Consider the following 24673-nt stretch of genomic DNA (forward strand, 5'->3'; position numbering starts at 1 on the left):
AATCTCAGATCTGTACCTATGAAACAAATAATGCAATATATGTTAAGGAAAAAAAAAAAGAAGAAGATAGCAGGAGGGGAAGAATGAAGGGGGGGAAATCGGAGGGGGAGACGAACCATGAGAGACGATGGACTCTGAAAAACAAACTGAGGGTTCTAGAGGGGAGGGGGGTGGGAGGAGGGGTTAGCCTGCTGATGGGTATTAAAGAGGGCACGTTCTGCATGGAGCACTGGGTGTTATGCACAAACAATGAATCATGGAACACTACATCTAAAACTAATGATGTAATGTATGGGGATTAACATAACAACAAAAAAATTTTAAAAAAGATCATTCTTTGAAGATTGAAGACTATAGACTTATATAGCAACTCTTTCTGTCAAAAGTTAATTGTCCTTTCCAAAATGACAAAATTAGATGTAATCAGACCTGTCCCTGAAAATCCAGAGCATTTGATCTGCATAGGTCTGATTGTCTCTGATGGCAGATGGAAGGAGCCCCAAGTCTCAATCACTGACCAACTGTGAGATGGGGCGTGGCAAGAGGAGCGGAAAAGAGGATGGTCTAGAGTCACCACTTAACACTGGAGTCCCTTGCCCTTTTTACCATCCAGCTCGTACAGAGTGGGCCTACCCCTGCTCCTAGGCACTCAAGATCTTGAAAAATGGAGCCACAGTAGGATAAATCCTAATGAACGATCAGGGAAGCAACTGAGAGCTGAAGAGAATCTATCCTGATTTCCAGAACAGCTTCCACCTCTAAAGGAGAGCCTGCAAGGGAAAGAAATCTTGAGACCACATACATGCAAAGATGATATTCAAAATAATTTGTAAACGGCACAGTCATTTAAATAAATACGTGCATCAGCATAGAAATGAAAATTTTAACTATATTCCTTTTTTTCCCCTGAATAAACTATTTTTTAGAAAAGATTTTATTTATTTATTTAATTGACAGAGAGCGAGAGAGAGACAGCGTGAGGGGGAACACAAGCGGAGGGGGGTGGGAGAGGGAGAAGCAGGCTTCCGGCTGAGCAGGGAGCCCGAAGCGGGGCTCGATCCCAGGACCCCGGGATCATGACCTGAGCCGAAGGCAGTCGCCTAACCAACTGAGCCACCCAGGCGCCCCACCTGTGAATAAACTATTAATGATAAAACTAACACATGATAGAATCTGTAGCTTGCCAGCCAACTTCTAGTAAAGTGTGCAGACATTGCTTGATATGATTTCTACACTCTTGCAGCTCTGTCACACTATAGGGAGCCCGTCGAGGTCTACATATTCTTCCTCTTTTCATTATTTCAATGTCTAGTTTTTCAGAATGTTAATTCTCTCTGCTGGATATTTGAAGTAAGGTGGTAAACATAAAGTCTTTTGGGAAAAGACTTTTGAATAGTTACTTTATGTCTTTTTGTGGACCAGCCAGAGGTCACTGAACATGATGACTTATCACCAAAGTAAATTATGCCTATGTTCACAAATCAAATCAAAATAACGTCAAGTCAGAAAAATCGGGACATAAAATCCTACTTATGGTATAGTCATCTAAAACACATATACGCACAGACAATAAGAGAGGAACAAATATATTGCAGTACAAGTGATGGAGATTTATGGTGGCAAGGTAACATTTGACTCTTTCCTCTCGTTTCCACAAATTGTTGTCGTATGCCTATGTTAAATGTTCAGTAAAAGATGAGAAACAGAAGTTGAATGTCCTAAGGACATTGATGAATGAAGGGACAGTGACAAGCCAGGGGTGCATTGTTTAGAAGGTTAGATAAGTTAAATATCAATATCTTCCTAAAAGCCTCACTGTTAAATAATAATTTTTAAAAAAAGATTGTGCAAATTCTCACTTTCCCTCTGCACTGGCTTCGATGAATACATTTCTGTGTGACACTTTAGTCAAGAAGATCATAGGCAGAATGACTTAGAAAATCGTGCTGCTGTTGTCATATGCCTGGATAACGATGGGTGGACCTTAGTAACTATCTAAAAGAAAGATCATGATATAGAACAGCGAGTCTTGAATTTTGAGGTACATCATAATCACCTGAAGAGCTTGTAAAATGCAGATTCGAATACCAGGCAGACAGTCACATTCCAAGAATTGTGGCTACAGTGAATGAGAATGACCATCCAAAAGCCACGGGCCCAGTTTAGGTATGAAAAATATGAACTGGTAAACTCCAGTCTCCAAAATCTCTTAGCCACTTTGTAAGTATTTGTTCGAACGCACTATCCATGTTTGTCTGCTTGTGCGTCTACTGTCTGGGATTCTCTACAAGATTATAAGCTCCTTAAAGGTAAGGACAATGTTAGTTTTGTTTACCACTGTAAATCCAATTCCCAGTATAGATACTCAGTAACTATTTGAATGAATGAATGAATTTACCACCTATCTCAAAGTGACAAATACTGGAGAGACTCTGGCTCAAGTTTTCCCACTTTTCTTTTTATTATTTAGACATGAAATTGTTATAAACTTTGGGGTGGGAGAGAAATTTTTCAATGTTTCCTGAGAAGAGAGGAAGAATTCGTTTGTTTCTTCTACCCCATACTCTCCCTCCCTGAGATGAAGTCAGTGGATTAGCTCTTCTTAAAGTGATTCTACTTTGACTTTCTGTGGATTACAGAAGGGGCTGAGAAAATTTTTGTGGACCATGTTAATTCTTGTGTGTTCATGTGCATATGTTTTGTGCAAGTATGCATTCCCACACTTAGGCATATATCCATCTATAAGTATTCATGAGCATGTTCAGATTAATGTAATAGGACATTGATGAATGTGTTTGGCCACTTAATTTTTCTGCCAACCGTACGATCACATCTGTAATGTGATTGAATTATTATTATATAATATGCAATCCCATTTAGGGGTTTGGTTGATGTGCTCATTGTGCTTTTTATTGTCATGACCAGAAAAGCCACATCTATTCAGAATTCAAAATGTTCTCAACAATTTCCTTTTACTGCTACTGCTAGAAAATGATATTTAACATTTGGTTTGCTTATTTTAAAATTTCCAAACATTTCAGTGATGAACTGAATAGTCTTGATCAAAAGTATTTATATTATATCGTTTCCATAGTAAAACTTGTGATTGAGAAGAAATGTCCAAAATACTCTTTTTTTGTGATTAGAGCTTCATGCAGTTCATTTAAATGCACAAAAAATAAGGGGCAGAGTCTATTTAATATATTGGTGGGAAGGTAAGCAGTGCTATATTCTAAACGGGAGAAAGAAAAGGGGCTAATCATTTTCTACTCTGTATCTCTAATATACTTGTATATTTTTTGAGTGCTTATTTTCCAATTTAACTTACAAAAGGAATTTTTATAAGTGAAATATCTGTCATTTATCATCTATCTATCATCTATCATCTATCTATCTCATCTATCCATATATCTTACATCCTATTACAATAAGTTCTCATAAAATAGAAAATTTGTTTTTCCATAATGAACAGGATCAACTCAAATGTTGCCAAACCTAAGTGGTTCATTGGCTGGGGTTTGGAAAATTTTTCTTTTTGTAAAGAATTTCAATGTAATGGTACTTTTGGACTTTATTTCCTTTACACATTTAATTTGATACTTAATGGAGATCCATATCACTAAACATATCCATGTGGTAGGAAAGCAATTGAGTTTCAAACTCATTATTAAGACAATAGAATGGGTAGGAGAATAAAGCTTTGGAAGGACATAGAACTAAATATTCACATTTAGAACTTTTCTGAAATTTCTTGACTACCCTACGGTCTTTGATTATCCTGAAAAAGGATAGTGGGATCTTTGTTCCTAGATATCTTGAAGAATGGGACACACTAACTACATGTACTGTATAGGTTATATAGATATTTTTTAGGTCCTAACATAACTAAAGAACAAAAACAATGCAGTAATGTCCCTCACAGACCGCTCAGTCACTTATTGCCTATTAAGAATGAACAAAGCAATTTGTTTTATGCAAAATATTTTATTTTATTTTATTTTATTTTTTAAAGATTTTATTTATTTATTTGAGAGAGAGAGAATGAGAGACAGAGAGCATGAGAGGGGGGAGGGTCAGAGGGAGAAGCAGACCCCCTGCCGAGCAGGGAGCCCGATGCGGGACTCGATCCAGGGACTCCAGGATCATGACCTGAGCCGAAGGCAGTTGCTTAACCAACTGAGCCACCCAGGCGCCCCTATGCAAAATATTTTAGTCAAAATATAAGTACTTGGAGGCACAGACACAACTCAGCATTGTTCAAAAGACACTTTAAAGGCCTGTAGATAACTGTAAAAACTTGATAGAAAACAAAATCCTTAGAATACTAAACATACTATTTTATACTTATATGCTGGTTACTATGTGCCAGGCACTATTCTAGGTGCCTTATTTATTATATTGGTTAGTCTTTAAATCATGTGAGGTATGTGCTATTATCAACCAAATAAAGGTGAGGAATCTGGAGTATACGTGAGCCGCTTCCTCACCCTCCAAACTCGTACCTGAACACAAGAGAAGAGGTTCTTCCTTTCTCTCTTATCAATATTGTCCTTGGCTGGGGGTGTGTTAGCAGTATTTCCCACTTTGGTGGCCTCCATGTTCTGTAATTTCTCAACTCAAAGCTCACTTTTTAAATTCTGAGAGGTTCCTTGGCATTTTTTTTTATCTTATCACTTAAGGTAACTTCTAATTAAGATCACTGGTAAATTATAATTACTGATAATTATTTCCTCGCTGAGAGGCCTGTAACAGGTTAGCCTCCTTTTAGGAATCAACTGAAAAAGAATTAATGACATTTTTAAAGGCTTTAATTTCCAACGAGAAGCTGCATTGCTAGGAGGATCTGAGTCAACATTGTGTAGTGTGTATACCTCCAGTTAATGAGAAACGGTGGGATATTTGGTCCTCGTAAGTGTAAAATATGATGAAGCATGAATCTTAAATCTCTTGTACAGTAACAAAATAACAACTACACTAAAACATTTGGAATTCTGTGGCACAATTAGGATCTTAAGTAGTTCTCATTTTAATTACCACAAAAGGGCAATTAAGCTGTTTCAAAATCTTTCCTACAAAACTTTCGCTGGGCCAAAAGTCTGAAGCAAATAATTTTCTTCTTGAGAACATGTCACTAAGGCGGATGTCTCAGTTTTCTCAAGAACTGTAATTTTTCTAATGGTTCTTCTAAGAATAGACCATGGCAAGTGTACTTTGAGAAGACTGACATTAATAAAGTCATTTCCTCCCCAGACATAAGTTAAAGTGGCAAAATGAAAACTTGAATTTGAAATATAATAGCAACTTCCCCCAAAATGTCCCTGACTTTGTCCTATCTGTACCTCATTTCATCTCAATTAGGAAGTATTTATGTTGATAAAGCATAAGATGTCATTAGAGTCTGAAAATTATATGATTAATAAAGATTTAAGATTAGTCTGAGGGTGGGGGCAAGGGAATGGAGGGGCAGGGACAGGGAATTACTTAGTTTTCTCCTAGTTTTATTAATATTCTCATCCTCCAAACTTTTATGTAAACACAAAATATATAGAAAAATCAATTTCTTCCTTATTCTAGGGGATATTTTGGGTATTTAAAATTAAGCTTTGAGAGGCAGTTTAAGATGGTGCTATAGGAAGATCCTGAACCCACCTCCTCCCACGGATATAACAAATCTACAGCTACATATGGAAAAATTCCCTCTGAAAAAGATCTGAGAACTACCTGAACGAGCTGCTCCACAACAGAGGATAAATAGGCCACATCAAAATGGGTAAGAGAGGCAGAGATGCAGTATCACCAAAGACCCCACCAGGGTGCTGCAACCCATAGTTGGGAGGGATCTCACAAATACGGAAAATCTTCCTGAGGACTTAGGGGTGTGCCCCACATCAGGCACCCCGACCCTTGAGACCTACACCAGAGAGATGAGCTCCAAAAATGTCTGGTTTTAAAAGCCATGGGGCTGGGGTGCTTGGGTGGCTCAGTCAGTTAAGCATCCGCCTTCAGTTCAGGTCATGATCTCAGGGTCCTGGGATAGAGCTCCGCGTTGGGTTTCCTGCTCAGCCGGGAGTCTGTTTCTCCCTCTGCTCCTCCCCTCACTCGTGCTCTCTCTCTCTCTCTCTCTCTCACATATATAAAATCTTAAAAAAAAAAAAAAAAGCCATGGGCCTGTAGGAAACAGAGACTCCACCCTTAGAGGACTTGTATGCAGACTCATTCACCTGGGACCCAGTGCAGAAGCAGCAGTCTGAAAAGCAATTAGACCATATGTAAAGAAAATTCACCTGCTAGTCTTGAAGTGTCTGCTGGAAGGGCAAGAGCCTACTGGAACTCTCTCCAAGAATAGAGATGTTAGCAGAGGCCATTTTTTTTCAGTCTCCCTCTAACTTGCTAGCCCTGGTGGTATTCCCTATGACCCTGCCTAAGCCAGCCAGCAAGAGCACCACCCCCATGCAGCACTCCACAGCCTCCCCTCAAAAAAATAAAAACTGGCCAGGGGGAGTGCCCCACCCCTGTGCACAACTCCGCTGCAGCCCTTCCAAGACTGTCTGGTGTGTACAGCCCACATAGGGGATGCCCCTTGAGTGCCTGACTCCAATGGCTAAGGTGAGCTGCATTTTTGGGCCCTATAGTTCTGGAACAATTGGAAAGACAGTTCTTTGCAAGCTACCACCCCAAAGGCACTGCACAGACAGCAGACTGAAACATACCCCCAGTCTTCCCATGATAAAGGCCTATCTACTTGATCTGGAGCTCCAGTCTGAGGGGCAACCTCCAGGTTTCCCACACATCTAAAGGCTACAGAAGTGCTCTTAGGGAATGTAGGCTGGGGGATACCATCTTTGAGTTCTCACTTGGCCTCATTACAGCTCACTGATACCTCCCAGAAAGGAGCTCATATACTAATCTGGAGCCTCCAATTTTGCACCTGTCATTAAGTAGACATCTCCTTATACATATTTGCATACCTTAAAAGCTGCTGTCTGGGGGTCTAGTTTCTAACAGCCTGAAACTAGGTGCTAATTGAGATCCCCTCCCTTTGGAACACTCACAGGACTTGGCACACCCTCAACAACTGGGAACTACCAAGAGAAAATCAAGTTGCTTAGATGATTATAAAGGTTTAAGAGACAGCCAAGAGCTAGGGCAATGTTAAACGATAAAGTTCATCTCCTACACAGGGCCACTCTTGCAAGACTGGGAAAGACACAGCCATTTTGCCTAATATATAGAAATAAGCAGAGACTCGGCCAAATTAAGAAACAGGAGAATATATTCCAAACAAAAGAACAAGATAGCCCCCCCCCAAAAAAAAACCTTAAAGAAACAAAGATAAGTAATTCACATGATAAAAAGTTCAAGGTAACAGTCATAAAGATGCTCACCAAACTCTGGAGAAGACTGGATAAACATTGAGAGAATTTCACCGAAGAGAGAACACAAGAAAGTACCAAACAGAAGTCACAGAGCTGAAAAATACAATAAATGAAATGAAAAATACAGTAGAGAGGTTCAACAACAGATAGAGGAAGCAGAAGGTAAAATTAGTGCACTAAAAGATAGGACAGTGGAACTCACCAAAAAAGAGCAGCAAAAAGAAAAAGAATTTTAAAAAGTAAAGATAGCTTAAGGGATCTATTTTTAACATCAAGCAGAATAACATTCACATTATAATGGTCCCAGAAGGAGAAGAGAGAGAGAGAAAAGGGGGCAGAAAACGTATCTGAAGAAATAATAGCTGGAAACTTCCCTAACCTGGGAAAAGAAACAGACATCTGGGTTCAGGAAGCTCAGAGAGTTCCAAACAAGAGGAATACAAAGAGACCCACACCAAGACACATTATAATTAAAATGTCAAAAGTTAAAGGCTAAAGAGAGAATCTTAAAAGTCACAAGAGAAAACAATCTGTTAGTACAAGGCCACTTCCATAAAACTGTCAGCAGGTTTCTCAGCAAGAAGTTGGCAGACCAGAAGGGAGTGACATGATATGTTCAAAGCACTGAAAGGAAAAAACCTACAACCAGGAATACTCTAACTGGTAAGGTTATTATTATTATGAAAGATAAAGAGCTTTCCAGACAAACAGAAGCTGAAGGAATTCATCAACATTAAGCCGGCCTTATAAGAAATGTTCAAAGTGTTCCTTCAAGCTGAAAAACAAGGGCACTTATTAGGAACAAGAGAAAATATGAAAGTGTAAATCTCCCCTCAAAAGGTAAATATACAGGACGGATAGTGAATTAATCACTAATAAAGCTAGTACATAGGATAAAAGGCAAAAGTAATAAAAATAACTGTAACTGTAAGAATTAGTTAAGGGATACACATAAAGATGTAGAATGTGACTTTAAAAACATAAAACATGTGGGGATAGGAAAAATGTAGAGTTCTAGGATGCATTCAACCTTAGCCTGATATCAACTAAAATAGATTGTTAAATATCTAGACTGCTATATATGAGCCTTATGGTAACCACAAAGCAAAAATCCATAGCAGATACACAAAAGATAATGAGAAAGGAATCTAAGCATAACACTATAGAAAGTCATCAAACCACAAGAAAAGAGAGCAAGAGAAGAAGAAAGGAACAGAGAGGAACCACAAAACAGCCAGAAAACAATGAACAGAATTACCCTAAGTATATGCCTATCAATAATTACTTTAAATTTCAATAGATTAAGTTCTCCAATCAAAAGACATAGTGTACGAATAGATAAAAAAAACACAAAACACAAGACCCATCTATATGCTGTCTTTTATAAAGACTCACTTCGGATATAAGGACACACACAGACTGAAAGTGAAGGGATGGAAAAAGAGGTGTCATACCAATAGAACCCAACAGAAATTAGGGGTACCTATACTGATATCAGGCAAAATAGGTTTTTTAAAAAAAAGACATAACAAAAGACACTACATACTGATAAAGGGGTCAATCCACCAAGAAGTTATAATATTTTAAAATATTTATGCACCGAACATAGAAGGACCTAAATACATAGAGCAAATACTAATAGACATAAAGGGAGAGAAATTGACAGTAATACAATAATAGTAGGGGACTTTAATACCCCACTTACATCAATGAATAGATCATCCAGACAGAAAATTAATATGAAAACATAAACCTTAAATTACATATTAGACCAGATAAATATATATATACAGAATATTCCACTGAAAAGTAGCAGAATACACATTCTTCTCAAGTGCACATGGAGCATTCTTCAAGATAGATCACATTAGGCCACAAAACAAGTCTCAATAAATTTAAGAAGACTAAAATCATATCAAGCGTCTTTTCCAACCACAATGGTATAAAACTAGAAATCAATTATAAGAAGAAAACTGGAAAAACCACAAATACAACATGGATGAATCTAGAGGGCATTATAACTGAAGTAAGCCAAAGTTAGAAAGGCAAGTACCCTATGGTATCATAGATAAAGAAGATGTGACACACACACACACACACACACACACACACACACACACACACACACACTGGAATACTACTCAGCCATAAAAAAGAATTAAAATGTTCCATTTGCCACAACATGGATGAGCCTAGATTACGCTAAGTGAAATACATCAGACAGAGAAAGACAAATACCATATGATTTCACTTATATGTGGAATCTAAAAAACAAAATAAGTGAACAAACAAAATAAAATACTGTGATTCCATTTATATGAAGTTCAAGAACAGGTATTTAGCTATTGTGAGAGAAGTCAAAATAGTGATTATCTCTTGGGGCATGGTGTTGCTTACTGATTGGGTTACAATTGTGTGTGTATATATGTGTGTTTAAAAAATTACTGATTTAAAAAACCTACTGATCTATACAATTAAGATTTTTGCACTTCACTCTATGAATATTATACCTCAAAGCAAAATAGTAATCACCTAGAAATACAAACAATCTAGTGGAATATAGATTTTATTTATTTATTTACTTATTTATTTATTTATTTATTTATTCAAGAGAGTGAGCACAGGAGAAGGGTGAGGGCCAGAAGGAGAAGGAGAGAGGGAATTTCAAGCACATTCTGCCCTGAGCGTGGAGCCAATATGGGGTTTGATCTCATGACCTTGAGATCACGACCCTAGATGAAATCAAGAGTTGGATGCTTAACCAACTGAGCCACCCAGGCACTCCTAGTGGAATATAATAAGAAGATACAGAAAGGAAGAATACACACTTATATACAGATTTTAAAGAACTTTATTTTTGGAATAATTTCAGATATACAGAAAAGTTGCAAAAATAATAGAGTTATCGTATCTTCCCATCCAGTTTTTCACATTGTTCATATCTTATATTACCATAATACATTTGTAAAAACAAATAAACAAATATTTTCACATTGAAACAAACAAATGGAGAAAAAATGAACTCAAAATGGATTAAAAACTTGAATGTAAGACCAGAAACCATAAAACTCCTAGAAGAAAACGTAGGTGGTAAGTTCCTGGACATTGGTCTAAGGGACATCATTTTGGATATGACTATAGAAGCAATGGTAACAAAAGCAAAAATAAACAGATGAGACTCCATTAAACTAAAAAGCTTCTGCACAGGATAAGAAACCATCAACAAAATAAAAAAGCAACCTACTGAATGGGAAAAGCTATTTCCAAATCATATATCCATTAAGGGGCTAATTTCCAAAATATTTAAAGGACTCCCATAACCCAACAACAACAACAAAACCCCAAGAAATCTGTTTTAAAAATAAGCAGAGGATCTGAAAAGACATTTTTCCACAGGAGCATCCAGATAGCCAACAGATGCTCAACATCACTCATCATCAGGGAAATATGAATATGCCTCAAAACAGCAGTGAGATATCACCTCCCTAATTATCAAAATAGCTATTATCAAAAAGACAAAAAATAACAAGTGTTGTGAGGATGTGGGGTCGTTATGTTGTACACACAAAACTAACATCATGCCGTATTTCAATTATACTTCAATTTAAACAATTGAGCTTTGATATGTTTGTTTCTGCATGGAAAGAAAACTCGCTTTGAGAAATTAGAAAAAGGTACACCTTTTAGACCAAAATTACATGGTCATTTTATAACTTTCTTTTTCCAGATTATTTAACTTAATTCAATCTCTTATACTTAAGACGATTTCTCTCAAGCATCTGTAAACTTTTGAGTCTTTTTTTTTCCCCATACCAACAGGTAGATATTTCTGACCTGTGAAATCATAAAGAGATTTTTGTGACCAAATTGTTCATGACTTGCTTGTCATCCTCCCCTATCACCTACCTTCTTAAAATCCTAAAATACAATCCTGAGAGAAATTTCTCTGCATATAAAAATCGATGCACTGTGTCTACTTATTTGTTTCCATGAAACTTTGGAAGGCTCTTTCAAATTTGGTGGGTTTGTGTGGTATGGAATCCCCTGGGGGACCAGGCCTAGGGTAGATGGTTTACTCTCATTTGGGGTATAGGGTGGCTCAGAAAAAGATTAGTTTTTAAGACATTAAATAAATAATACTTTAATTTCTGAGTACTTTCAATTTTCTTGGAATATAACACCTGACCAAATGGTTCGGCTATTATAACTTTCACAGTATACTGAAATATTGCACTTAAGAAAAAAAAAAAAACTTTAATTTAAAAACAAACAAACTGTAAACTCTAAGATACTGAATCAATCATGTTACCTCTAAGTGCAGACAGTGTTATTTTGTCATGCCGATTTCAATCACATTTTTTTTTAAAGGAAATAATGCCAACAATTATAATTAAAAGGATTTCCAAATATATAAATATAGGATTTTCATAACAATTCAAGAACTAAGTGGGACTCAATTCAAATGACAAAAATTCACTTTTTATTCAAAACGACAGCATGTGTCTTAGACACATTCCTTGCTGCCAATAAATCCCACAGTTCATTCTCTAAACTATTTTTAAAAATCTAGGTTAGTCAGAGTGTCTTTTGAGGGGAGAGGCAGGGTAAGGGAACCTACGTGTTGTATGTGGTTCCTTCAGTTCTCAAATTAGAGTGCTCAATTTCACGTAAAATTTTTGGATACCACTTATAAGTGTGTTTCCATCATCTTTGAGTTGCCTTTTAAAGTTTGATGTCTTCCTAAGATATTTTCATGGACTCAGTTTTAATTCTTGCAGAACATATATTTTAAGGATACACAGCATTTAAGATACCAAGATTATACCAAAAGTTATTATAGAACCACAGAATAAACTGGTTTGGAACTAGAACAGTACAGAAAAGAACAGCTAGAGATACATAGACAAAGGACAATTAATAATTTGGAAAAAAAAAACTTACTTTCTCTATTCTGCTAGTTTTCTTCCAATCTCCTTAAATGCACTTTTAGCAATATTTTTCAAAAATTTACCAAAAAAAAAAAAGAGAGAGAGAGAAAGGCTAATTTCCTTTTTATACAAAAATAAGTAGCAGGCTGTTCTGACCCACACAGGAGTTTTTTTGGGTTTTTGTTTTTTGTTTTTTTGTTTTTTGTTTTTTTTGGTATTCTGTAAACAGTCTTTTTTTTTTTTTTTTTAAACTCACAGTCCATTAAATTCTTTCCCTCTCTTCTTTTAGCAAACTTGTAACATCTATCCTTTAACAGAAGGAATTTTAAGCAAACAAGCCAGTCTTTTGCCTTTTCTCTCTCTCTGTTTCAATGCCCCTTCTTATTTTGATTTATTTTTTGAATTGCCATACACAGCTAGTTACCACTGTTACCGGACAGTAACATATCCCGGATGAGGATTTTGATGGAGGTTTTACCTACCAAATGGACGAAAAATAATTGCTCTATCACTGAGGAGGAGACTGTGCGGAGGGAAGGGAGGCGAAGCAAAAGCTTTCCAAATCGCGTTGGTTGGTTGGAGTACTGGCTCCTAACGTATTGTTCCAAAGCACACTGGGACTTTTCCTGGAAGCTTTCCACATTGGCTACATCCGAGAGGCCAGGGGCATCTGAAGTGAACAGGACTATGGCTTTGAGGCAGCTGTACTCGGCGGGGTCGACGTGCAGAGCTTTGAACTTTTCCATTTGCTCTCGGAAAATCTTTACGTGGTCCATAAAGATGGCCCCCTGGTTGGAGGATGCCGGTGAGGTGCGTAAGCTGGTGGTGGCCAGGTACGGGATGATATGGAGGGGCATGGAGCACTGTGCCCAGTTCAGCATGAACAGGTCACACCAGGTGAGGCGAAGCAAGGCCACTTGGTCATTGATGGACAGGTCAGGGAACAAGGGCATCTTCCGGGCCCATTCAACGGCGCCGAAGAGCACCCGGGCAGCCTGTTCGCAAATGTTCTCAAGGGTCAAGACATCGTTGGGCTGCACGCACTCACTGCCGGACCCGAACAGGGTATAGGGCTCGGCACCGAGCAGCAGAGAAATATATCCAGACAGGTTAGAGCGGGAGTTGACGGATTCCCCGTTGGTCATCACTAACTGCCCATAGGCTGGCTGGGCGAGCGGTCTCCCGTTCTTCTGCACTACTTCTCTTTTCATACCCACGTCGATGCACTTTTTGAAGCGGCAGTACTGGCACCGGTTGCGGTGGTGCTGGTCAATGCGACAGTCTTGGTTGGCATGACATGTGAAGTTCAGGCTCTTCCCCAAACTGCGCTTGAAGAAGCTCTTGCAGCCCTCGCATGTGAACTGGCCGTAGTGCTTGCCGGTGGACTTGTCCCCACATACCAGGCAATCGATGTGCTGTTGCTGCTGCTTCTGCTTCTCACCGCTGGAGCCCCCGAGGCTGCTCTGGCCGACAGCCGCCATTTTCGCCAATGCGCTGGCTGGGCCCCCTTGGCTGGGCGTCTGTGGCGGGTGCTGGGCACTGGGCTGCGGGCCTGGCTCGGGCAGTACCTGCGAGACCTGGCTGCCCTGCAAGCTGGGCATCTCATCCTGGGGGTCGTTCCCGGTGTTGACTACCGTTTCCATATCTGTGGGGGCCGCGTCGGTATTTCCTGCTCCCCTGGCTGCGGATGATGGCGGCTCCTGATCTCTGGCTCCGGCGCACTGCCTTTCGTGTGTGACTGTGCGACAGGATGTAGGAGGCGCCCCCGGGTGGCTCGGGGGCTGGTTGGTTGAGGTTGGTTAGTTTTTCCTTTTTTGTTTCTTTTTTGCAAAGTTTTATCAATTGTTTGTCTGGACCAGTGTATTTGTTTTATTTGTTTCCGTCGGCTCGGCATTGTTGATTTGGGGGCTTCCCACCAGGAGGGGAGGGGTGGGTGCCGGGGGTGAGGGAGTGGGAGCCGAATATGGAGAGAGAGGGAGGGTAGGGAGAACTGCAAGTGGATCGTCTGGCTTCAAGACAGAAATAGGAAACAAAAAAAAAAATTTTTTTTCCTCCAAAGATCTCACTTGCTTTCACTCTCTCCCTCCCTCTCTGGTTCACTCTTCCAGAAAAAGATTCTTACGGGTTTTTTAATTTGGGAAGACTGTTGCCCAGAAGTGGGTGACTAGTACAAATGCATGCCAAAGATTATATTTTTTGGCCGATGTCGACAGTTGTAATTGCTTTCATCATTTCCATTCCCTGTGGCTAATCAGACTGTTTTGTTGTTGTTGTTGTTTTTGTTTTGTTTTGTTTTTTTGATTTTTTTTTTTTTTTTGCCACAGTCACTTAAGAAAATGAAAACCGGAATAAAAAAGCAACCAAGGCTCTTTAGCAATGAAGGCTTTTAAAGTAAAAGAGCAGAGGAAACTTTTTTCGCCAATAGAAGACAGTATAGAAAGTCATTTTGAGTGAGAAAGCTAGGGAGAAATAGGCTGCTACACTGCAAGGTGATTTCAGACCAACTAGGTTCAGAACTTCATGTAGTTTTACCTAGTGTCATCCATTTCCTACAGAACAAATTTATGAGAAGGGTTTGATGGCTTGGAGGCAAATCTCACCTCTGTCACTTAAAATATGTGTGATTTTGGGTATCTTTCTGGTGCCTCAGCTTTCTTATCTGTATGATATTGGATTGTATTACTAGAGGCAGCAATTTCAGGATCCATTTTACTGCTTCTTGTATAATTTAATTGCTTCCAGTTTGGGGTAATTATAAGCATTACTGCTACAAATAATTCTTTTACACATATGTTGATGCTTAGTTGTAAGCCATTCTCTAGGATGTATACTCAACAATGGAAGTTCTGGATTATAGGGCATACACTTTTCTAATATTGCTATATAATGCTGTATTATTTTTCAATAGTTGTATCAATTTACATTCATTCCCACCACAGTGTATGAGTTCCTATTGTTCCACATGTTTGCAACACAAGTATAATCACACGTTAATTTCTGCTGATCTAGTGACTATTTATTGGTATTTAATTGCGGTTTTAATTTCCCTGATTACTTATAAGTTTGAGTACCGCATATGTAAAGGTACTCAAACTCATTTGGATTTCTTTTGTGAAGTACCTCTTCAATTTTATCTTTTTGTCAGTTGCATTGTGTGCTGTTTTTTTTTTTTTTTTTAATTGATGCATTGGGCACTATATTCCAAGACTATTCTCAACTAAATTTATAGCTTGAACTTTTTTGACCACTGCAAATCACTGTGTGTTCTGGCTTGTGGTTAAAAATGATAAAAAAGAGTTTCCTTCTCCAAGGCAACTCCAAGGTGCTTTTCCTTACAAACCATATGGATGAGAGTGTGGTTCAGGTTTACCCTCCCATCAGGGTATAGTTCTGTAGGGTGCCAACTTAAAATGAGGATGATTGGTTTGTGTTCCTGTCTGCATACTTTCAAACTCCCTTGTTTAGCCAATATCTATTGGGCAAAAGTTGCTTCAATCCTGACCCTATACCTGGGTTCCAACCTTGACTAAAATTTTGCCTTCATAATTCCTTACTATCTTGTTAGTTCTTTGATATGTACACACACACACACACACACACACACACACACACACACACTTATACACGTATATCTAATATGCTCGTTTGGTAGTGTTGTTCCAAAAAGCCTCGTCTGCCGTATTTCAGAAAACAGAACTCATTGCTGAGTCAACCTATAAAATCCTGTCCTGTACCTCATGCCTCCAATTCTCTTACAAATAAGTTGACATCTAACAAAGGGAAACCAGGCTCAGAACTAGAGAGATTTTCATTAAAGTGTAGAGTTACTTGAAATACCTGCTAGCCTTTGGCTATAACCATTCCCCCAGTGGCCTTCCAGAGTAGTCGTAATGTGAATCTGAATGAGCTCAGGGCCCCACTATCCATGAGCAGCAGTTATCCTGCTTGAGTTTAAAGGATTCTTACTTAGAATAAGAAGCTATATTAGAGATTTTATGTGCAAAACATCAATCCTGTTAACAGGTGCTTAACCTGCTTCCAATCTGCAGGGCACAGAAGAAAACATATTCTATGGTTCTAATGAGTGTAGGGAAGGGAGGAAAAAGACTTGCTTTAGTATCTGCTCTCTGCTGTGCCACATGTTATTTGTATGTGTATATCCACTTTGGGATTTAGTTTCCCTTCCGAAAGCTCAAGAAAATTACCTGTTTTCTCTACAAGGTTCTTTGAGGATAAATTGAAACATTGTGTATGATTGAGTTAAATATTTAAGATATCAACTACAGTTCTTTGACCCAAAATAACATATTTTTACTATTTGTGTTTCTTCTGTCCTTATAAGTTATCCACTGAACTAAACCGGATTCAGGTCTAGACACCCTTTATTACCTTAAAGGTCTATGCAGACAACTGAAAAATGAGGCTGCAACAAGAGGCAATTTGATCTTTTGCCAAATGTCTTCTGAAATGGAATCCCAGGGAGGTTGGTCAGTCTATCATTGAGGATGTAAGATTTATACACAAAACTTTTACTATTCTCTTTCCTCATTTGGCCCTATATATATTTTATTCTCTATTTCTTTTGTTTATGCAAAGTCCAAAAAGATAGTAAAGAAAGAGAATCAGGATGGGAACTGGATTTGTCTGGAGCTTAAAGTTTTCCATCTCTGACCTGGGATAGCAAAGATTCCTACTACACAGCATACCTCTCCATCCAGGTCCCAGAGGGCCAGTCACTGCCTCTCATATAGGACACTTCATCTAGGTAGCTCTGTTTTCATAATGACAGACAAAAACTTTTTTTTTAAACACGGAAATGGCAACAAAAGTATATATGAATATATATATGTGTGTATATATATAGTACACAAAAACACTAATCAAATATTATTCACAAGGCTAGAAGCTGACTATTTGTAGCTGACTTAATGAGATATTGTATTTTTTTTTCCTGTTCTTTGATCTCATTTTATTAAACTATCCTTCATTTGGGACACATTGTCAGAAGTTTCTGGCATGTAAACTTAAATATAATTTTCCTGATCACTTTTATTTAGGGCTTCCAAAATAACATTCTACTGAAATAAATTCCTAAAAGTAATTTTATTTATACTATTAAGATATCCCACATATACCAAGTGCCAGATGTTCTTTACACATGACCTCAAACCCTCAATGCCATCTCAGTTAGATATTTATTTCTGTTTTATAGATGAATAAATTGTTATTTAGAAATAAAAAGTGATTTGCCCAAGGTGAGACGATAGTAATGTAAGGATTTAAACCCATGTTCATCTGATACCAAAGCCCACATTCTATAGCACTGTAACACCTCAAAAAATACCACTGAGATTTCGTGGTATTTCATGCTTATTGACATATGCATTGAAAGATGAACTGATGTGGCACCTCCAATACATTCCACTTGCATTATTAAAAAGCCTCTTTGGAAAAGGAATGATACTAATTCTTACATCGACAGTACTACCCAGAAATGATGCAGTACATTATTTGCTGCCAAACATTTGCTGTCACATAGACATAGGCATTATACATTTCTACATTTCATCTTATTTCCTAAGGGATATTACAAAACCATTATTTGCCCCAAGGATTTTACTTTTTTTTTTTTAAGATTTTATTTATTTGCGAGAGAGAGAATGAGAGACAGAGAGCATGAGAGGGAGGAGGGTCAGAGGGAGAAGCAGACTCCCTGTTGAGCAGGGAGCCTGATGTGGGACTCGATCCCGGGACTCCAGGATCATGACCTGAGCCAAAGGCAGTCGCTTAACCAACTGAGCCACCCAGGTGCCCTGCCCCAAGACTTTTAATTAGAAATGGATATCTCAGCTCTCCATTAGTTACCCTTAGTCAGAGTCACTGAATTTAGTCATTGCTGATTTTGAAATTTCTCCAGAAATTATTCAAGGCTGATGCTGAAAATTAGTAATTTTACCTAGTGACAATAAATTAGAAAATGCTAGACTAGTAACATTTAAATTATTCAAGTATTTTTTTAAATAGTGAGTAAGTTCCTTGGGGGCTAGGGCCCTGTTTACTCACCTCTATATTCCTAATGCCAAGTATGAAGCCTGATACAGAGTGAACTTTCAATAAATATTTGGCAACCTGAAATATTGATACCTGATCCTAGAAGGTGTCTTCCAAGGCCTTGTGAACTATTCAGAATGAGTCATTTAAGACATGAACATAAAATTAACTAGACTAGAATAGATGAAGTATGAATGCCAGGAAGGGCAATCAAGAAAATTTTCAGAAAAGACATGGAGATAATTTAACTTTGTAGTACCTAATCTCAACACTTTTTAATTATAGGGACTAGCAGAAACCCTTTTAAGGGTAGTTGTACATGTATTGCTCATTTTATTCATGGTCATTTTATTTATGTTTTAATGCCATTTTTAACATGGCAGATAGTAACAGGTAAATTTTTATCAATATATTAGTAAGTTTTTATCGTAATGTTTTTGCTATCGTGTTTCTGCTTCATAGTATTTGTCATGACATTTTAAACTGTATCTATTTTTCCTTCACAAGTATTAGATAGCAGTGTGATAAAAATATATCTCTAAAAGTTATAGAGATAGAAGCTGTTGTATTTTTATTAAACTATTAGTAGAAGCATGCAATCCTAAAAAGTATATGTATAGTTAAACTGGGTTTCTTTATTTTTCCTCAAAGTTGGGTTGACTTTGAGTATATTTAGAAAGTCTGAAAAGGACTGTTTATGAAGCAATTTGGTAGCTGGGAAAATGCCATCTGCCTTATGATAGTCATTTAAATGCTGCCATTGTGAGCCCTTTGCTCACCAGCTGATCATGGAGACGTGTCCCTCTACTGAGCTTCTGAACTATGTATTATGTGTTCAATACATTATTGCATCATTAGCACATAACCCCACATTGTTCATTATCTCTTTATACAAATTTCTGCTTCCCACCAACACATACAAACACACACATGTGTACATATAATTATATTATAAACTCTTGTAGGCAGAGTTTGGGATTAACACATTTGTATATCCCACTGTGTTTTGTTTGTTCAGTGCTGAAAAAGAGCAGATATTCAGTGTGTTTTATATTCATTGTGGCTTGGCACATGAGTTATAATAGTTTAATTATGACCTTTGTTTTCTTTGATCATTGTTAGAACATCTCCATCCTGGTGGCTAACTGGTTGTTGCTGGGCCCATAAGAGCTTCTTAAAGTGTTAGAGATAGTGGAATTTGAGCACAGGGTTGAGTGGGATGCAGCAGCTTCTGGGTAAAATAAAGGCTTTAATTTCATTTAGTTATATATTTTAGAAAGGATACAGAAACCAAATCTGATAGCTATAAAATTAGATGTACAAAGTGAAAAACATTTGGGCAATTATTTGATTTATTTAATGAGTTAATAAAGGAAAATGTTTAAATCCAGTCCCTGGATGAATTCTGTGGTTTCAGTTATCTGATTTGGCTGACTAAAAAATATAAGTGAATATGTAATTGCAGTTTTTGGAATGCACCTATAATATTGCTCGGCAAAAGTGATTTCCAAAAAATCAGATTAGTATCCCAAGAGCGTATTGACAAACATAATCTTTATTGTTGAAAAAAGCTATGATTCTATGATATCTACAAAACTGTCTCCATTTTGAGATGATTTAAGAGCTTGTGATCCAATCTGACAAAGACTACTCCAGGATTTAACTTTTAGAAATTATATATGGCTATTTTCAATCACACTACACAATTTTGCTTCAACTCCCTCAGAGCTCTCTCTCTCTCTCTCTCTCTTTTTTTTTTTTTTTTGAGGTAGTTTCAGTTATGAAACTGGTTCTTATTACAAAAAACAGGTAAAACCTGTTACAGTAATATTGCTTTATTTTGAAGTTTGAGTGGGAAGAAAGGGTAATATTTATTTCTTGTTAATATAGTCTGTATCTGTCTTTAATTTTGATTTAGAGTATTTCCATAAAACAAGTTATGATGGGAGAGGGAAAAAGGAAGTTCTTGGGGTATCTGATTTTCAGAGTAAGGAAAGCAAAAAGGGTAAGCTCGGTCATTGAAGACAATCTCTGTTTATTGCACATACCTACCTAAGAAAGGCCTTAGAATAATCCTGTTTTTGAGATAAAAGCAATTTTAGAGAATCTAAGACAATCTTCTCATTCTACAAATCAGGGAAAGGAGGCTCAAAGCTAAGTGACTTCATCTAGATTACACAGTTATTGACAAACATGAAAATAGAAACTAGGGGGGCGCCTGGGTGGCTCAGTTGGTTAAGCATCTGCCTTTGGCTTAGGTCATGATCCCAGGGTCCTGGGATGAAGCCCCACATCGAGCAGCCGGCTCGGTGGGGGTCTGCTTCTCCCTCTCCTTCTGTGCTCTCTCTTTGTCACTCTCAAATAAATAAATAAAATCTTAAAAAAAAAAAAGAAAATAGAAACTAGGCCTTCAATGCCCTATTATCCCTTAGAATTAACCAATAAAAAGATAATGTAAAAATGCAGAATACAGAAATAAGAGTAATTCACCTAGAGTCTGGCATCACAAAGTAAACCCAAGTTACATTATCGTGGTTTTTCTAAGAGCTCTGATACGCCCCTCTTCCAGCTTTTCTCTATGACCTGGTACCTTTTTAAATTCATTCTTTCCAGCCTCAACTTTTGCTTCTTCTCTTGGACTCTAGGCTAACCTGGAAATAATAGCTGTTGTTGGACAAGGTCTTTGAACATGGGGAGAGTTGTTTTGTTGGACCAAAACTATAGTGGACAAGATCTTTGAACATAAAGAGGGTTGTTTTATAGGCCAAAAACTATAGTGATTTCCTTTTAGCCTATAAACATATGTAAGTCTCTCATCTGCAATTAAAGTACTTCCTTGACTTTCTTTTCCCTCTAATAAATATTACCTGTCCTGAGAGTCAGAACCAAGACTGTCTAAAAATTATTTCATAAAAACCAAATATAATGTATAGATCTTGTTTGGGTCCTAATTTAAATGAATAAACTTGTTTAGATCCTAATTTGAGTTAACTGGGAAAAGTGAATATAGATTGGGTAGTAGATGATATTCAGTAACCATTTTAAATTTATTAGGTAGCATAATGTTATGGTGCTAGTTTTAAAATGTCATTGTAATTAAAGATGTATAAAGAAGTATTTCCAAGGGCAGGACTTCCAGAATGGTAAAATGAGGACTTTGGGGGATCCTCTCTCACAAAAGCAATAAAAATATTTGCAAAATGGTGAAAATTGACCATTTCAGAATTTTGGAAAGTAAGTGGGGCCTGACTTGTTTTGGAGCTCCATATGAAACTCCATCCCCACAGCATTGTATTTAGATTTGTTTTCTTGAAACACCCTATTCCCAGAGCATTGTGGTTATTTGACGTGACTCTGAGTTCAGGTCTTCAGAAGAAGTCCTATTCATAGGGTATTACTGAAACATTAGCAATAAGTTGGACTCAGTAACACTACAATTTCCTAAGGCTGTGAATTCATTGGAACCAACAAAAACCTGGCTAAAAATTAAGAAGGAATACCTCGATAATAGGAATAAAACCAATATAGGGGATTTTAAAAAGCTCCAACATATTCCAGGAGATCTAAAAAGCTGCACACGTGCATGGCTCTGCACATGCTTAAGAAAGCCCAGAGAGGACCCCAATAATTCAACTATTGCTGTCCTTGGCGCCCTGCTCAAATAAGAAGTAAAAGCTAAGATTAACATGTAAACTCTCCCAAATCTGAAGATGCAACTTCACCCAAAAATCAGAGTGGAACAATAACTGGCTTAAAGCATTTAATGAAATATTTTAACCAACCATTGGCTAATCACAAACTATGCTGATCCAGGGGTAACTTCTAAGAAGCCAGGCTTAAAAATAAAAACAAGAATTAAAGGAAAAAGCTACCAGAGAAAATAGCAGCTACATATGGCAAGAAATACAGAATCTACAGAATTAATTTAGGAGAGTCACTAAAGCAAGCAGGAATAAGAAAAAAAAAAACAACATCAACAACAAACACTGAGAATAGGGGGATCTGACTCTGAAGGTGTTACAATATATTATTTAAAATGTCCAGTTTTCTTTTTTTTTTTTTAAGATTTTATTTATTTATTTGAGAGAGAGAATGAGAGAGAGAGAGCATGAGAAGGGGGAGGGTCAGAGGGAGAAGCAGACTCCCTGCTGGGCAGGGAGTCCGATGTGGGACTCGATCCTGGGACTCCAGGATCATGACCTGAGCCGAAGGCAGTGGCTTAACCAACTGAGCCACCCAGGCGCCCTAAAATGTCCAGTTTTCAACAAGAAAATACAAGATACAAAGAAACAGGAAAGTATGGCCCATAGACAGGAATAAAAGCAGTCACTCTCTAGTGTCCTGGAGGAGGCTCAGATGTTCGATTGATTAGACCAAGAGTTTAAATCAGCTATGAAAATATGTTTAAAGAAGTAAAAGAGACTATTATTTCAAGAACTAGAGGAAACTATGATAATGTTTTATTGAATAGGTAAAATCTATTAAGAGATAAAAATTCATCTAAAATTAAAAAGTAAAAACAAATAGAAATTCTGGAGTTGAAAAATACATTAACTGAAATTATAAATTCATTAGGTGGGCTTAACAGGGGAATTCAGCAGGCAGAATAAGAATCAATGAACTTGAAGATAGGTCAAAAGAGATTATCCAGTCTGAAGAACAGAAAGAAAAAAAATAAAGAAAAATGAACAGAGTCTGTGGGACACCATCAAATGTATGCATAATTTGAGTCCTTAAAAGAGAGAGGAGAGAGATAGGGGCCGAAAAAATGTTGAAGAAACAATGGCTGAAATTTCCCCAAATTTGATTCCCAAATTTGATGGGAAACATTAATTTTGACCTAAAAAACTCAAGGAACACCAATTAGGATGCATATTGGGAAGGATTACAAGACACTTCATAGTCAAACAGTTGAAAGACAAGAAGCAAATTATGAATGTAGCATGAGATAAATAACTCGACACATACGGGATGACTCAAAAAAGTTTAATAGCTGACTTCTCATCAGAAACCACAAAGGTCAAAAGGCATTCGGGTGACATACGTAATTCAAAGACAGTCAACAGAGAATTCTATATTCAGTAAAACTATCCTTCAAATATGAAAAAGAGGTAAAGACGTTTGTAGATAAACAAAAACAGAACTTGTCATCAGCATACTTGACCTACAATAACTACTAAAGGGAATCTTTCAGCTAAAATGAAAGGCTAGATGGTAACTTGAATCTATATGTATTAAAACACTTCTCTTAAATGGTTTAAAAGACAACTACATAAACAATAATACAAAACTATTTTGATGTGTTATAATGTAGAAAGATGTAATTTGCAGAACAATAATAGCATAAAGGAGGGGGAAGAAGGAAAGTACACTGGAGCAAAATTTCTACACACTTGAAATTTAATATAAATCTTGATAATTTTTTTAAAAAGATTTTATTTATTTATTTGAGAGAGAGAGAGAGAGCTAGAGAGAGAGCACAAATGGGGGAGCGGGAGAAGCAAGCTCCCTGCCAAGCAGGGAGCTGGATGAGGGTCTCTATCCCAGGACCCTGGGATCATGATCTGAGCCCAAAGCAGATGCTTTACTGACTGAGCCACCCAGGCGCCCCATAAATCATGATTATTTTAAGTTAAGGCACACATTATAGGGAGTGACTGCTAATTTGTATGGGGTTTTGTTTTGGGGTGATGAAAATATTCTGGGATTAGATAATGATGATTGCTTGACTTCATGAATATACTAAAACCCACCACATTTTATACTTAAAAGGGGTGAGTTTTACAGTCTATAAAATGTGTCTTAATTTTTAAAAAAGAATGAAAATAAAAAGATGCATATTGTAAGCCCCAGAGCCACCACTAAAAAAGTTCCAAAAAACAGTAAAAAAATCAACAAAGGAATTTAAATGGTACAGTAGAAAATATCTCTATCATCTCTAGTTGACAACAAGGTAAAAAATTATTAAGAGCTTTCTGTGAGTAGCAGTAGTTGGTCTTTCAAAATTCAGAAAAATATTGGCATGGTGGTAGGAAATTGTGCGGAAAAACAGTGACTTTGAATTTGTTTCCAAATATGTCATTCTTTATGAAGTGTATGTGAGGGGGTTGGGTCCTTCTTTAAGGAAAAAATTTTAAACCTCTTGTATAATTTTTACTTATTAGTATATTGTTTTCAGGTCAACACATATGCATTTTTTTCCTGCCAGATTTGTTAAGTATGGATAATAACATCTGTAATGAAGGACTGCTCTAAAGTTTTGATGAACAATGAAAGTAAAAATATTAAATTAGAGAAACTGCTATTGTTTGTGTGACA

General features: G+C 37.3%; 2 protein-coding genes across 2 annotated transcripts in view; both read right to left on the reverse strand.

Moving 5' to 3' along the window:
* Positions 1-24673, reverse strand: part of HTR2C (5-hydroxytryptamine receptor 2C) — a 285831-nt gene that overhangs the window by 93634 nt on the left and 167524 nt on the right. The gene's annotated exons all lie outside the window — the stretch shown is intronic.
* On the reverse strand, positions 12721-13947 carry LOC116624648 (COUP transcription factor 2-like). The gene has a single exon (XM_032392745.1). The coding sequence runs from the start codon at positions 13945-13947 to the stop codon at positions 12721-12723; it is 1227 nt and encodes a 408-aa protein (XP_032248636.1).

The sequence above is a fragment of the Phoca vitulina genome, unplaced genomic scaffold (genome assembly GCF_004348235.1).
Source record: "Phoca vitulina isolate PV1807 unplaced genomic scaffold, GSC_HSeal_1.0 scaffold69, whole genome shotgun sequence".
Classification (NCBI taxonomy): domain Eukaryota; kingdom Metazoa; phylum Chordata; class Mammalia; order Carnivora; family Phocidae; genus Phoca; species Phoca vitulina.